This window comes from Argopecten irradians, chromosome 9 (genome assembly GCF_041381155.1).
Source record: "Argopecten irradians isolate NY chromosome 9, Ai_NY, whole genome shotgun sequence".
In the NCBI taxonomy this organism is placed as follows: domain Eukaryota; kingdom Metazoa; phylum Mollusca; class Bivalvia; order Pectinida; family Pectinidae; genus Argopecten; species Argopecten irradians.
Genome location: NC_091142.1, coordinates 26,418,079 through 26,435,592, shown reverse-complemented (window position 1 = coordinate 26,435,592; position 17,514 = coordinate 26,418,079). Strand labels below are relative to the sequence as shown.

General features: G+C 33.0%; 1 protein-coding gene across 1 annotated transcript; it reads right to left on the bottom strand.

Annotated features, from left to right (window-relative positions):
* Positions 1 to 10,578: 10,578 nt before the first annotated feature.
* LOC138330918 (perlucin-like) lies at positions 10,579 to 15,894 on the bottom strand. The gene is made up of 5 exons (XM_069278401.1): positions 15,764 to 15,894; positions 15,189 to 15,268; positions 12,219 to 12,312; positions 11,210 to 11,417; positions 10,579 to 10,724 (listed from the first exon to the last, which is right to left on the bottom strand). The coding sequence occupies exons 1-5, from the start codon at positions 15,831 to 15,833 to the stop codon at positions 10,688 to 10,690; spliced, it is 489 nt and encodes a 162-aa protein (XP_069134502.1). The 5' UTR covers positions 15,834 to 15,894; the 3' UTR covers positions 10,579 to 10,687.
* Positions 15,895 to 17,514: the final 1,620 nt, after the last annotated feature.

Below are 17,514 nucleotides of genomic sequence, written 5' to 3'. Positions count from 1 at the left end.
CACTATTTTTCAATTTCATTGGGGTATAATAGAAATTTTGTTTGCAAACTGTGTGAATGCGGTAGGCGGATTCACACAATACTTTGCATACAGAAATACTTTCATAATCCAATGAACTTAAAACATAGTAATATCAATGCTTATAGTTAATTTACAGACTACTATATAAAATGAGACACGTTTACACGTACGAGTGATTTTCTAAGGGATTCTTTTCCCAATCAAAGCGAAACGTCAATGTTTCTCTTACGACGTCACGATAACGTCGGCTTTTCGCGCAATTCTCTGGGTTTTTTTCATAGTAGTATCAATAAATAAATAGTAATAATTTAGTATGAAAACAAAGAAAACAAATTATTACAATATTAGAATAATAATCACGACATGACCTCAATGGTAATCGTTTGGAAAGTATCAATAGGTTTATTGATATCACACATAATTCATAACGAAACACGTAATGTTTATTGATATCACGCATAATTCATAACGAAACACGTAACGAATTCATATATCGCGACATTTCATGTGTACAGAGTTTTGCTGGATATCAAATTTTGAAAAATGTTAGTAATTTGAGAAGCCGTGTTTTAACAACCTTTTTCAGATATGAGTCATGAGGTATACCGCCATATGTTGTTTGCTTAATCAGTGAAAAAAATACGCTGCACGCATCTGAACGTCAAGCCATGCATATGTAATTATATCTACAATAAGATAACTAATTAATAACTAATAACATAGTGTTTGCACCGAAATGTATTCAAAATGAATAAATTTCTCCTATCCCACGCAAGGGCTTTTTGAGTGGAAACATCTGTTATACGTTAAAAGTCTGAGGACAATAACATAGGGTTATACGGTAAAATAGTTTTAATCAAATCAATGCTGATTCTGAATGACGTTATGTTAGGTATACGACCATACAAGTTATGATGTTGTTACATTTCCTCTACAAGGGAAAATCTATTGAAAGGACGGGTATCACTTTTGGCCGTTTTACGTTCACTTACTTATAATAAGCAAAATATTTTACATAAGATATAATGAGTAACTTACATATTGCATGCTATTCAGAATACTCGATTTTTTCTGGGCTCATGGTTATTTCAGAAGTCAAATGTCAAGGGGAGAAGATTCAAATTTTCATTGCTTAAGTCCTAATTTATCAAATATTAGAGATAATATTTGTTTGCAGTTTTTGCCTGAAAATCTTGGGTTTCAGTAAAGAAAACTGATGAAAAATTCAAAAAGTATTTCTCAGTGACCTACATGTATTTAAGTATTTGTTCTATTTTACCATTTAAAACATTTTTTGATGATTGAACATTGAATCTTTTGATTGCCATACAGCCACTCAACCAGCTATACAGACTTGATACTGAGGGTTGTTCTGATTTTGATTTGAACACAGCCTAACTGGTATTAATTTACCAGCGGACCCCTTTTTAGGAATAGGATTAAAGTTGTATTTTAGTAAAAGTTGGTCCTCTGATGGTATTTATGAAAAAAAATTATTGAGGAAAAACTAAGTCACAAATTGCACAATGATGCAACTTTGAGGTCGATTGATAATTACTGCACCAATTACCAAACTAAGATGTAAAGCAGAAGTATTAATAAACCTAGTATTCTTATCTACAAACACAATATTGTTCCAATGAAATATTTATTTTGGAGAAATACACTAGGAATGTAAGATGTCTCTGAAATCAACTGATTTACTTGAATTCTTGATTCAAAACTCTTACTGTAATTATCTGTTAACATGTATAGTATGTGTTTTGTTTTTGCATCAAATAAATCTGCACTAAAATTTAAATATGAAAAAAATTAAAACATCTTTTTTATAATTTTGCTGAAAACTAATATTAACGTTTTAATTGCTTGATATTGATGTTTAGTACTGCATGTGGATCTTGACATGATCTGCTTAAGATTATCAAATTCTATGGCCACATCAGCTAGGTCACGTGTGTTACAACCCACTTTGAAAAAAAAACCCACTTCAAAGTGCGTTAAATATGGTGCATGTTCAACGCACTTTGAAAAAAATATTTCAAACTGTGTTGACTTGCACCAGATTTAACGCACTTTGAAATATTTTTTTTTCAAAGTGGGTTAAGAAAGTTGTTTGGATTTTTTTTCAAACTTCGTTTTTGTAAATCCTTGTAATATAAGTCGTATTACCTTTAAATATACATATTGCTATGTAATTGTTTGATGTCATAACGATTTTCAAATTCATCTATTGATAAAAACATGTATTATTATAGTTTTCATTAAAACAAAGGTAGAACACTACAGTTCTATAAAAGCTTTTGTGACTTGTACTCTTTTTAGTGGATTTTGTCATATTACAGTGAGGTGTAATATTATAAAATTATTATTTCAAAATTCAACATTTTTCCTTAATTCAGCAGAAATGAAATTAGAACGCCAATTATTATCAGTCTTGGGTTTTTTTCCCATTACTTATTTCTAACTTAAAAATGTTCTATTATATACATTATACATTATTAGACTTGAAATGAATCTTTTTCTCTTTTTTAAAAACTTTTTATACATATTTAATACATAATAGCTCATGATAAAGATTCATTATCCTTTTATTTAATTGGAAAACGTTGGAAAAATATTTTTGTATTCAATCACATGTCTTTATATAAAAACGATATAGGATTATTGAAGGTAAAATGTATTAACAACTATATGTATTAAAACATGTTTAATGATGCAGAAATTAAAATGGCTAGTCTTAGACCATGTACTAACTGCCGAATTTGAAAGTATCATATACATAACTGACGGATTTCCTCACAATTTCGTAGACCGTAGAAATATATCAAGCGGACGTAATTTGGTTAGATAATAAAACGATATATATTCTTCTGGTTTACTAACTCTGATATACATCAGCGATCTTAATAGATACACTAGGTGGTTTGAACATTTATGACGATCTGGGTATCATGGAGTCTGGTCTAAATTCTCATTGTTAACTCGTCTGGCGCATTATAGGACCGCCATTATTGTCATTATACAAATTTTGTGCATATCCCTCAAATCTAGATACATATTGGGTAACCTTTGAGTACATTTAAGCATTGATCCCACTATTTTCATCGGGTATAAAAGAAATTTTGTTTGCAAACTATGTGAATCAGCGCAGCGGATTCTCACAAACTTTGAAAATCACATCTATTTCATTACCCGATGAAATTAAAAAAATAGTGACAGCAAAGCTTATGATTTATTTTCCATACCACTTAATAAAATGATATACGTTTACATGTAGGATTCCATTGATTTTCCAAGGGATTCTTTTCCAGATCAATACGTAACGTCAATGTTTCTATTGTGACAGCACGATAACGTCGGGTTATCGCGCAATGCTCTGATTGTTTTCATAGTTGTATGTAAAAAAAAAGAATTGACAAATCAGAAAGCCAGATTTAGTATGAAAACATAGAAAATAAATATTATATTAAAAATAATCACGACATGACCTCAATTAAGGAGTGTATCTTACTTTGGTCGATTTCATGGGGTGATGAATTGAGTTGCTCTTCTGCGAAGCAGTTCATGTTGAATTTGTTTCAAGAGCAACTCAATTCATCACCCCATGAAATCGACCAAAGCAAGATTCGATCCTTATATTTCAATTAAATCGTATTAGGTTTTTGCTGATTTTTTTTTTTAAAAGTGCGAGTTTCTGGGCTTGTGCAAGTCTACATCGAGAGACATACAAGGAAAAAGTGCGTCATTAGAATACAACTAATTAGAAATAAATAGCGCAAATATTTCATTTTGTCATACATTTATTTAGAAACAACTTTATTATCAATGCGATTCAAATGAAATATATAAAACATTTACAATAGATTTAGACGTGATTGCAAAAATGGTCCGCCGAAGAAGCGGATGGATAGTGTCTAGACTGTGTGATACGGTTGTCTCCCGCTTCGATTCAAAATGGAGAGTGACCGTATAACGTGATGGGAACGGAAAGGTTCTAGTGGTTTATATAACCCTTAACCTGGATATAAGCTAAACAACTGATTAAAGGTAAATCAACACTCATTGACTTTTATATAGTATTTTTCATTGCCGTTTAAGCTTCATCATTTGTTTGTAATTGAGGCGTTCTAACGTAGTAGGCCATCGACACACGTCACACAGGGACATGGCACATTTTATTTTTCTTCGGTAGGCAATGTTGCTCGACTCGAACGATACACAAGAATCAGTAAAACGAGAGTTCATAAAATGCTTTTAAAATTGTAGAAATCTGTCCGTAATATTTGCGCTTTTAAAAAAAGCCCACCGCTGTTTAGATCTATGCCTAGGCTAAGGCCAAAAGTAGGTCTAGATAAAATATTTTCTTGTGCGAAAACCGATGTTAAGATACCCAAGTTCATACCCGAGTTCATGAGCAAATGAAATCGGGTTATTAAGTAGTTCCATTGAGTCCAACTTCAGTGAAAATTGAAATATTGGTATATTATTTGGAAAGTATCAATAGGTTTATATGATAATTCTTATGACAAAACAATGAATGAATTTATATGTCGCGACATTTCATGTGAACAGAATTTTGCTCGATATCAAATTTTGAAGAATATTAGCGATTTGGAGTATCCGTGGTCTGATGTTAATTATTAGATATGAGTAATGAGGGATGCAGCCATATGTTGTTTACTTAATCAGTGAAAATATACGCTGCACACATCTGAACGTCAAGCCATGCATATGTAATTATATCTACAATAAGATAACTCATTTTACCTATATTCAATAACGTAGCTATTGTAGCGAAATGCATTCAGAATGAATTATTTCTCCGATCCCATGCATGCACAAGGAAAAGGCATGAGTTGGGACTATTTTTCCGAATGGCGACCCATTGCATGATCGTAAAAGGCCACTAAATTTGAAATCCTAACTTCATGGTTACTGGGAAAAACACTTTAATTTTCAACAATTTCAAAGCTTTTAGAGTAATGTTTAACACTCGATTTGTATTTTGTCACGGTATAAGCAAGTGTTTAGCTATTTAATTTTGTTTTGAGAAGAAAAAATAAGCTATTACATTGCAAGTATGATGTTAGAATTGTGCTTGGTTTCTCATTGCGTGATCGGAAAAGGCGTATCTCAATTCTAGTGGCTACATAGAACATCATTTGGAAGGTGTCTTTCTCAGGAAGACTTTCTGTGAGCACTAGATGTTAAATACATGATATATGATATTGTTTGCCACAGCCATGCGATAAAGGTTCCATATTCAGTCACCTTTTACGATCATGCAATGGGGCAGCAGGCATAATTCTAACATAATACTTGAAAGTTTTAGTTTTACTTTCAAGAGATTCTCTCAAACTCAAATAGCTTAAACACTTGCATTAAATATGGAAAATAAGAAGATGCATAGTTGAAAGACGATACTTTTCATTAAATATGACCTAATTCATCTCCGTCACCAAGCTCATATGACCCTCAGATGCAATCATCTTAAGCAGATCATGACGAAATCATAAGAAATCTCTAAAGCTATAAATGGTTCAAAAATTAAAATATTTTCATCTAGATAACCACGAAATTAAGATTCCAAATTTAGTCGCCTTTTACGATCATGTAGTAGGGCAGCAGGCACAATTCTTCCTGTCTTTAGTAAAGGTGTTGCTTGGATCATAAATAAATAAATACATAAACAAGTAATTTAAAAACCTGCTTTAAACATGGGAAAACAGTGGATGCTTAATGGACTGATGATACCATTAATTGAATATGACCTAATTCATGCACGTAACCTAGCCAATGTGACCTTAGGATGTAATAATCTTAAGCGGGTCATGTCAAGATCCAAATGCAGTACTAAACATCTATCTCAAGCTATCAAATTGTTGGAAAATAGTAGTTTTCAGCACAATTATTGAAGTTTTTAATGCTAAAATAGAACAAATACTCAACTAAGTCACTGTAACGTACCTCTTTGATTGTTTATCAGTTTTCTGAACTTAACAACACAAACCCAAGATTTGCAGGCAAAAACTGCAAACAGATATTATCTCTATTTAATAAATAAGGACTTAAAATGAGAATGTAAATTTTCACCCTTTGACCTTTAACCTCTGAAAATATCATAAGCTCAGAAAAATATTCCGAATAGCATACAACATGCAGCTGACCACAATGTATCGTCATGCTACATATTTTGCTTATCACTGAGAGGCCATAAAACGGCCCAAATTGATACCCTCATTTCCCTTTACATATTATACAAATCAAGGTCATTTCTGGGTTCAGTCACAATTTAATATCATATTATGATAATGACACTTGTATAAATATAAGTCGACAATAACACTTCTCCATGATCTTCAACTAATAGATTTAACATTCAAATTTAACAAAAGGCTGACCACATTGAAATCAATGTTTAATTTAATTCAGTATCTGTAAAACATCCAAACCAGTAATATGTACAGGAGACACAGGGAGATTTAATAAGAGTCTCCTTTTCAATGGCATTGGAAATGTAAATCTATTCATGCACTGCTCAATGTTTTAATGACAACTTTGCCTAACTGTGAACAGATACAGAGATACCATTCCACTGGTATCAGAACATTTTCACGAGCAACATATGCACGCTTCTTTCTAATAATTAATCATACACCCTTACCATACAGTTCTGCGAAGTACAAAGTATTCCTCATCAATGTTAATTTGCAAACATATTTCGTCTTTTTGCGTCTGTTTGCGTCTGTAATTAGCTGTAGTTCTTGTCTGGTATTGTTTGTGCAAGAAAGCTGAGTTTTCGGATATACATATAATTCACCGGCCCACGACTAACAAACACAATGCAGTACAATACTACTTTTGTCATTTCAAATAGATCACTGACCATGTCGTTTAGTTCTTATCCGCATATACATGTTTCTGTTTGATAAATACTGAATTCGCCCGGATAGTGGAGCGGCTAAGGTAAGGCTTCAGGCAATATTTTAAGAAAGCAGAAAACTACTTTAGGACGTAAGGTTTCAGGAGAAAAACGGACCCGATCGGCAGCCACATTATGTTTCAAAATGGCTTCCAAAATCACCCTGTTTTAGCCATATCTTACATTCTATAGCAGCTAGACTCAAACGTCTACACCCATTTTATGATAAATGTTAGCTAAGAAATTAGCTTATTTTATGCTTGCAACTCGTATCAAGCTTTATCGTTATGTTTTGTATTATTTCAGGATTTTTTTCTAAGAATGTCTTATTCGGAATTTAAAAAAATATTGAAGTTTGACCCTTTAAAACTATTATATATGATATGACTGAAGGCAAGGCCTTAAAGGGCGCAGCCAGACGTTTCAGTAACCACTAATTATGCAATGTTAAAAATTTCAATTTATGGAAATAACGGAGCCGAATTTTCTGTTTGTTTTTTATTCATATATCTCACTCTATCCTTGTCCCAAAACCCCCATTTGAGAAGGAAATCCACATAAGAGAAAGAAGAAATTTTTATTTCCGTAACAGATATTTCGTTTTGGGTCAGCTGATTATATTGGAAGGTGGTCTATTACTTGAACGCTTGCAAATAAAGAGCAATTGCATTGAGCTTCTACCGGACGAAGACTACGTTCGTCGGATCATAAAAGCGTTTGAACCGCTTGATATATTATATATTGATTTGACTTCAAAGTATGTATCGCATTCACGCTTATGGGATTTTTTACAGTGGGTAAAAAAAATGGCGGCCGTAAACTGAAGCTGTCAGTGTGTAGGATTGAATTTTGAAGATTGTGTTGTTTCTTATATTTTTATGTATGCGTTACCTTAGAAGTGCTTCGCACTTCGTGCCCTTTGTGCCTGCACCCTTATAATTTGGACAAGGAATCTTTAATGGAATCAATATCTTTTCTGATTGGCTGCTGATGATGGAATGATATCGCAGGCTTTTGAGGGTACGCATCCCTATTCTTGATCAGCAGCCATCTTTGGTTTTCCTTTCAAGCAACTTAATATCTGTAAAGTTTTCAAACCCACCCTTTTAATTGGCAGTTATTGTTTTTGTTCACATTAGCGATTTTTGTGACATCTCCACTTTAACTAATATCATTTTGATAAGTTTCATCATATATTTAATAATGAATGTGGTTCATAATATTTTCTTGATATTGTATATCATGTAGGTCTTTGTGGCGATTTTTGGGTCAACCCCACTTAGGCTAGCATAATTTTGATAAAATTTTATTCTTTAGTTGTAGTGATTTGGATTTTGCATTGTTAATCGTCATTTCTTGTTTTAATCCACATGGTGGATCATTAACAATAAATGTAAATGTCACCCTTTTTGGGGTGGCTACATCAATTTCATTTAGTTGTTGAGTTGTTCTTGATACGTGTGAAAGGGCATTAATGTACTTATCAACACTCTAGTACTGACAACATTCATGTAGACGGATTGCCATATTGAATTTCCAGATGACTCCCAAGTCGTTACACGATCTCTATCTGTTTATATTACAGCCGTGCTACCCCAACTGAGAACGACGCGTGTATATAAACTCCTACCGCTCTACCGCTAACTTGTATCGAATGAGTTAGCTAGTTATTTATAGACTCGAGTACTGTCGCCAATCCACAGGTAAATCGCGGGCGCTCTGTACCAAACACAATCGTAATTGTTACATATACCGTAAAAACTTGTGTAACTTACGCACCAGTGTACTTTACACATGTATTTTTTCATAGTACAGAAAAAATCTACTATCGGTATATTTTGCGCATTCAAAAATTTTGGGGAAAACGATGTCCGGGGAACCACAAATTCAATGTTATAAAGGTGGTAATTTCATTACAAAACATTCACAATAAATGCTTGACAACTTGCACAAAGAAGTGTTGTATTTAAAAGAAATAACATAATATAATTGCACTGTGTTTGTTTTCTTTTATTGGCCACCGTAACTGAAACAGTGAAATATATCTTGCAGAACATGTCAAAAACATTGGCAGTCCGCCGTACGGTACTGTTGTGTGTTGCTTCATATGTTTGGGGAATAAAACACGTCCGTTCATTTTGGATTCCTTTTATTCTTCTTAATTTTCTATCTTTTACAACAAAAGAGTTCCAAAGTTCCAAATGTGATTTAGAGTTATTTCCCCTTTGCCCACAACTAGATCGTTTCATCACTCATTCCAATACAATACTATAACAGTACTGACTCCGTACACATGTTAATGTCTGGAGATATTACACATGAATAGCTATCAGAACTGTTTGAAAATATTATTATCTAGTTACTTAAAATCACAATAAGTTATAAGTGTGTTTGAGATCATTAACAAACTTTAAAGAGCAATCGGATAGCAGATACGTTGACTTGCAATAATCACATTGTGAGTAAACTCAACTACCTGTACGGCACCAGATCCAAGCTGATGGCTTATTGTATATAACAGTACAGTTAAAAATGCCACTAACCTTGTAGCTTGTCAGTTTTGCTGTAATAATATTACAAACCACTTTGAAAATCCTAAATATAGGACAGTTTAGGACCCATCTTATAATCCCACGTGTGTTTTGACTTTTTGCACACGGCCTGCAGCCGGGACATGGTATGGCGGTTCCCTACGTAATGAGCATCGCTAGATCTAAAAGGAGATTCATATGCAATTTTACTAGAAGCATGAAGATTTGTTAAAGTATCTAAAATAAAAAAATGCTAGTCAAGTGAATGTTGCTGCAATTTGAAGAATATTTGTTTTGTTTTTAAGTAGATACAGACGCATTGTTGATGATATATAGATCGGTTAAGCTAACTAGCCATTCAGTTTCGTTAAGCTGGATGAGAGGCCCGAGCGTAGCATCCAGTACCAATTTACCTGTGGATTTGGCGACAGTACTCGAGTCTATAAATAACACGGCTGCAGTACACTCATTCAATACATCGATACAAGTCAGCGGTAGAGCGGTAGGGGGGTAGGGGTTTATAGTAGCACGGCTGTAATGACTGAAATTACTTTTACAATAGACACCTTCAAATGTAGAAATTATTAATTTTTTGTTCGATTTATAAATAGTTTCAGCCTGCATTGAATTTGAAAATGGAAGCCATAATGCCACTTGAACCAAGTATTTTTGATTTAACTCGAAATTGGATAAAAAGTCAACTTTGCACATAGAACCTTTAAGTGCGCTCTTCTATTTATGTTCCGCCGATATTGCATATATAACTCTAATATTTGCAATCTAACAAACCTTGGATTATCAAATTAAACCATCAATTGAAGTGTAATGGTTCGCATGCAATAATTATTGCGTTGCGGCATTATGGCAGTTTTGACAACTGCTTATATCTGAAATGGATCGACATGTTTGCATGTTGTCGGTATGATCAGTGTGTTATTCTCTGCATTTGTCTTTATAACTTTAACGAGATAGCACTTAACACTGGCAAATGTCTAGTTATTTCACGGAAATACATCGCGAAGAGAGTAAAGTGTTCAAGCTTGCATAATCCAAAACTCTTAAATGGAATATTGGTTGAAAACAAAGAATAGAAAATTATTTATATTTTACATTTTTAATGTTGTATTCACATTTACAAAAGTATGAATTTTAGTTTCATAACTGCTGTAAATATTTTGGAAATTTGAGAATACCCAGAGAGTGTTTGGTACATTTATCCGACGACTTGGTAATTGGCGTCGACATCGGCCCTTAAAAGTACAGAGGACGCAATGAATATAATTTTAAAGTTCTGATGATCAAATGGGCATTGTGTATATGTATATTGTGATGAACAGTTAAAATAAGTATAAAACATGAGTAGTAGTCTATCAATATGTCAAACAGTATTAAAGTATTTCATGCACTGTCTGAATAAATAGTAATTAATCTGACAATCTGAATCTCAATATGAGAACTAGTATATTTTAACTTCATAAAGAGACGCATCCTGGTATCTTGTCACGTAATTAATTATTTTTCAAATATCATGGCGACGTCAATTGCCCTCTTTGATTTTACAAACAATTTCAATAGGACGCAGGAAAGGAAACTCACGTGGTCAGCTAAATAAATCAATACCAATTCAGGTAAAGCAGCAACCAAAACCGTTAACCGAAGTGATAGTGATGTTTTGTGGTTTCCTTGTACCACGCCCTATTGCATTTTAATCAGTAATCCCCATATTGCTAATTACCTCATTTCGCAAATGAAATTCCGCGCGGCATGGCATGATTCGTCAGCCCATTGATATCCGAAATCTCGCCACAAAGCCAAACAGTTCCCTGATTCTCCAGCGTTAGGTTCTTGACCTCCCCAGTTCAAATAGCTGATTTTGTCTCCTGAAGCGGTCCAACGCCAAACATTTTCCACCTCCACGTCCGTGCCATCAATCCAGTATCCCTCTAGAGATTTAATTTATAAATCTGATTAATGCATAGTAAATAATTTCAGAATAGCATACTGGTATTACTTCCATATATGAATATACATGAATGACGTAAAGGTCATCATGTGTACTGTTGTATATTCATGAATAATTGAATAATTGAAATTGAAATGTTTGAAATGGTTATGATTTGCTGTAATCAAATTACTGTCAATATAATATTATTAAAATTGTCGGTAAGTCATATCCCAATATTCGGATATGACGAACCTAGTGACTAATAAACAAGATCTAGAATTTATGTATCCCTGAGCCCACTCTAAGTCAGGACCATCAAGAACAATGACTTTGGCGACTACAACGTGTTTTAATTTAATCCAGGACAGTATTGATATATACACTTTAATAGAAGGTGTATATCCATAAAATGCCAAAATTTAAAACACGTTACACATACTTCCCGTATCCTCGATAATCAAGATCTTGATATCACTGTCGTAATATATACCCCTGTACTGTATCATAGCAAAACTGGAGGTAACTGAAAACACAGGTAATTTGATCCTTTGATTAATGCCAAAAGAATTATATACTGTGGTTTAAGTTGACTGTGTGGCCTTGAAGTTGAGCGTCGCTCTCTCTGTTGTCTTCAAGGAACGTCTCTGCAGGCCTGCGGTCAGTTGTCTTTTCTTCTACACTGCTTCCAATTTTAGAACTCGTAATAATTGTTTCAAAATTTGTAAAATTGCATAAAATATAAACTGTAAAAATATTGCGTATGATGAACATGACAAATATTTGTAATAACAACACTTACGAGCATGTAAACGTTGTGCTTCTGCCTTTAGGAAGTTGTTTTCGTCAGCAGATTCAACAGCTGCCAGACGGCTAAGTAGAGTGATACAAATGATCTGAAATGTAGCAGTAAGAATCTATCATTTCCTTGATCAACTGTATAGTCCATGAAAGATGGATTTCTACCAATGTACGTGTAGAGTAAGTAAATAATTTTATATTTAAATGCTATTTATCATTTTCCGAATTCATCTACAATTACAGAGGTAAGAGAAAATATTTCGTATCTATCGAGGGTATTATTTGGTCATTTCCTCACTTAAAACAAGCATTTTAACGACACAAACAATAACTTTAAAAAAGAAATTGCTATTCATCTTCAAAAAAGATGACAAGACATACAAAAGCAGCACACAATATTAGACAAAAAGACAGTTACAAAAAGAAAGAAAAAAACAAACAAACAAAAGCAACAATAACAAAAAACCCCATATAATGTCTGTTGTCAGACTATCAGATGTGAAATAATGTAATTTTAGTTTGAACTGTTGATTATTATTATTATATAAACTCCTATAAAGAGGCAATCTGATGAGTCATAAATATTAGAAAAGCATGATGGGAAAATTGCTGTAAGATGAGTCAATTACTGGGGATAAGAATTCGTTACATACATGTATTTAGTTGATGTGTAGTAGAAGGTATAAATGTGAGATATTATAAAAATGGCTGTCAAAATAAGCACAGTATATATGTATATAGCTCTTTGACAACCACGCAAAATTTGTTTGAAAAAAAACCAAAGATACACACAAGGGAGAATAAAATAAATAAATACAAATAAAAACAATAACACACACACACAACAAAACATTTAGGACATTAGTAACAAGAGGAAATGTTGGCCAGTAATGTCAGTTAGCTATACAACAATAAAAAGTTTTCTTTTTTATTTGTATTTTTCATAACTGTAACTGATAGTCATATCTGTTTTCAATGGCCGAAATAGGCCTATTAAGCGCTCTTAACTCATATTTAATATGTTTTTTTAAACAAACTGGTGAGGTTAAGACAATTTCCAAGCAAGTGCTTTTATATATATAGTGTTTTATTGTAAATAAAATTACATTATGCATGTGGAAGTTTTTGTGACTTTTTATTAGTTTTTATTACTTTTATTAATCTAAGCTCGAGATATTTTGTTATGATATTAATTCTCAAGTCTTCACTTAGGTTGGATACTTATTTACAAACCCATAATATAAATTATGTGTTAATGTTTCAGTTATTCCATAACAGAAGGAATGGTCAAGGTGTTTGAAATGTCGCTTCTGTTTGACTGAGATAACAACGTATGTAGTTATTTCATAGGATTATAGTCTCGAAATAAATTTTGAAATTTGAAAGGAAAAATTGATTGATAAGGAGTTATTGGAATATATTGTTTATATTAGTGAGAAACAAAAGTGAGATATTAAAGTACTCTTCATAACATTAATGATACTGCACGCTGCTTTATAAATATTATAAAGATAGTTTATAATGTCTAAAATAAGAGATTACCTGAAATTTTATCACCAGAATAATTCACGTATCACATGATACTTGATAACATTTGTACGGGACTACTGTTTCTATTGGCGATGGCATAACACCAAAAGATGATATCTCGGACTAGAGTCATTTCAGCGGGAATGTTACAAAGAGTTTCGTTCCATCACCGCTAAAGATACTAGTCGCGCAAAAACATTATCGGATATCAAGTGGCACGTGAATTAGTCCAGTTATCACCTGACATGGCACCCAAAGCGAGCGCATCTAGGACGCTAAGAAGGCCGCTACCAAGGCAAAGGCCAGCCGATGAGATAACAAGAAAAGGAGAAAATAGAGTGAACCTACCTACTTTAAGCATTAATGTTACTATAATGTTTTAATACCATCGGGGTATGAAAAAATGCATTATATTTGAATTCTCATAAAAGTTTACAGTATTTTTTTTTTTCATAACCCGATGACGTTAAAAATAGTGACATCAAGACAGCATAGAATATATATATGGTGGACACAAGTTTGAAGACCAAATAACTTTCTAGCTAACGCCATTTCATGTCTTCAACATTCCACGTCATCTTCCGATTGATTGATTGATTTGGTTTTATTTGTACATCATTGAAGGGAATCAAGATTACATTAGGCACTGTGATTTCCCGAAACACCTAAACAGCATGAATACACCTATTACGTACATGTGTAGCATATCTCAACAACATTAACAACAAATATTGGTATTTTAAAATCACTCAATCTGTCAAATGGCTATCTTTGATTTATGATTGATTTTAACAGCAGCTCCCTCTTCCCAAAATTCTGTACCCTCTAAGTAGGGAATGATCTTTTTTCTGTCCCTGAAATTTCCGCAGAAAAATTCAAGAATAATCAATAAATCAACTTGATTTCTATTTGATTTTGTCAAACACTTTGTTAAACTTGTTGCACCGTGAAAAACAAGTCACAGTCATAGAAATACTAACAAATGTTTTATTAAAACCAGTTCAGTAAGTCGTTTTACCGGGCAAGAAATCAACAAACAAATGTAAAAGTAGGTGGAATTCCGATTGCGATGATCATTAGGTCATATTCAGCACGCGCGTGAAGCACGAGCTTGAGTTCGAATGTGATATTCATTGTCCAATCGCATTGCACAGGTTAATTTTTATTTGCATATAATGTTTTAAACCTCCGGTTTATCATGCGAATACGTTGTACGCTTGCAGGCTGTTTAACATAGCCGGAAGTGCAGATATCTCTGTCCATTGTGGTAGAAAAATCTTTCTCCCATCATTCACTGATTTGTCACCGATTTGAGGAATTTCTTTTCAAATCCGTGGATGTAGCAAATTGTGAGTGCATATCTTTTGAACCTGAAGTTCCAGTTAAACAATAACATGACGTCATGACGTCAGGCGTTTACGTGTCTTCTTGGTTTACTTACCGATGCATCTCCCCAAGATTCTGCATCTTTTGACAGAAGGTAGCAGGAATCGCCATGCTGTATCCAGCCGCTTCTGCATCCTGATGGAAACAACACATTTCAATTATTGTGATGAGCTTACAGCTGGGTTTATTATAAAAATAATCAGTTATCACAGTTATTGCAATTTTGATAAAGTGGCTTTTCTATGCGGCCACTAACATTCATCGTCTCCAGATATCACATTTTAACAAATAATCCAGTGACTTTTCCATGCAGTATTTGTGTTTTGGCCTATGTCACTAAATAAATGTCACCTGGAGCAGTTTCCTTTGGCTGAAATATTTTGTGATGTTACGAATTGACGTCAGTTAACAATGCTATGACCAAGGCGACGAGGGTGTCGTAACAATATGGCGGACTCTGCTGGATTTTGTAACGCATTTTAACATCGAAATGCTTTGAAAAGTAAATTGGTGTAGTTCAGTGATGACAAAAATGGTGCCGCAAAAATCTTCTTATACCCACAAAAACTCCTAAGACACGAATAATCATTTAAAAATATTATATATATGAACTGATATTATTCCACTTACCTTGTATTAATTGAATTTGTATAGTGAAGCACAACAGCCAGAGAACCACGATCTTCCGGACAGTTTTCATTGCAAAGGTATACCTTTTTCTAGATCCACAACAACTCGCAGATTGTCTTAACGTGAGAACAGGTCAATGGTCTTATGACGTCACATATAAGCCCAAGATAAGAAAATACAACAGACGTAATTTTCTTTTCAATGTATTGTTATTAGATAAAAGGTCAATCGAATATACGGTCAATCGCTGCTTCAAAGATACGCAAGTACTAAAGTTATCAAAGTACAATCGATATACTTTTTTTCTGGTATGTATTAAGTGAATAAATGCTTCGTCATGACCTCTAGAAGACATTGAAGATGAGATGTGTTATTTAGAATTACAACGATACATTGCTGTGTATTCTAATCGTGTGGCCACTTCCACCTGTTTCAGCGATTTGCTTTTTACCGAATAAAAACGTAAGATCAGCTTGGATCATCCAAGACTATGAGAAAAAAACTATTTAAAGCCATCAAATGATTAGGAATTCTGGTACGTGTGAATCGGAAATGTAGTATAAAATATAATATAAAATCAAGATGAAATGTTTTATCACATAATCCGCTCGTGTAATATTTTTTTCATATATAACTATTGTAATATGACCTGGATCAATTTTCATTGTCTTGGAATCCAATGTGACCCCTTGATAGAAACAATAAAACAGAAAAAAAGATTTTCAGGATTTCAGGGACGGCGAGACAAAATTTCGGCCATCGTTAAATTCGCAATACATTTTAGACGTGAGATCCTAAGAAATGTAGATTGTTGTAGTTATTGATAAAAAGTATCTTATATTTGTGTTCATTTCATATAAAAATATCGTCTGTCATAAAATGAGATGAACACTCATTTAATATCCTATACTTGTTCAATTTTATATTAAGATATGTTATATTTACAGCTACAATAAAGTGTAAAAGTGACAGCAAAATACCGACTAAAGTTTAGTCGGCATAGTTAGCATAACTATTAGGTAACTTGACTGTTTCTGTTTTAAAATAATCAATACGACATAATCAAATAATTTAACAATATACCAATAATTGATAATGATTAGTGACGTGAAATATAGTGAAATCTACTTTTTATGTCAACAATGTATTATATATCACAATAAGTAAAGATCCATTATACGTAAGTAGTAAGTTTATTTTATTTGTTGTTTCTGGTTGGTGATAGATACAATTTCGTTGTATGACTAACACGATACCCGAATGCCTGTACCTATAACATATGTCTGCTCGTTTCTACGTTTGTTTGTGAGGCAGAACTTACATAAAAGTATGAAGATAAGGATTGTAATGTTGGAAATAAAGCCATGACATAATGATACTGTATAGGTCGAATGACATGCGAAAATCAGTTTGGATTATAATCATTTTATTTCCTGATACCACAATAAATTCTCCCCTAAGAATAAAAAAAAACGTTTTCTAAAATTAATAAATTATGATTCAATAATCGAATCTCATTATAAAATAATCTTTTAAAATCCAATGGTGAGTAAACATAATATTGCTATAATAATGTCGAACCAATTTTTTTATTTGAGCTCGACTTAACTTAAGATACGTCATTATCTCTTTACCTTTTGATGTCGTTATAACACGATAATCTCGGGATTGTTATAGTTAGATAGCTCAAGAACGATTCGGTTTAGTCAGGTTTCAATAGAGAGCATCTATATATCAATTCTCATTTTATT

Bases quoted from the DNA above. Each gene is read 5' to 3' on its own strand.
- LOC138330918 (XM_069278401.1), bottom strand. From the start codon at position 15,833: ATGAAAACTGTCCGGAAGATCGTGGTTCTCTGGCTGTTGTGCTTCACT. The intron at 12,313-15,188 runs GTAAGTAAACCA...GCTACATTTCAG, and splicing joins AATCTTGGGGAGATGCATCG to ATCATTTGTATCACTCTACT. The intron at 10,725-11,209 runs GTAATTAGCAAT...TGTACTTTTAAG, and splicing joins AATTTCATTTGCGAAATGAG to GGCCGATGTCGACGCCAATT.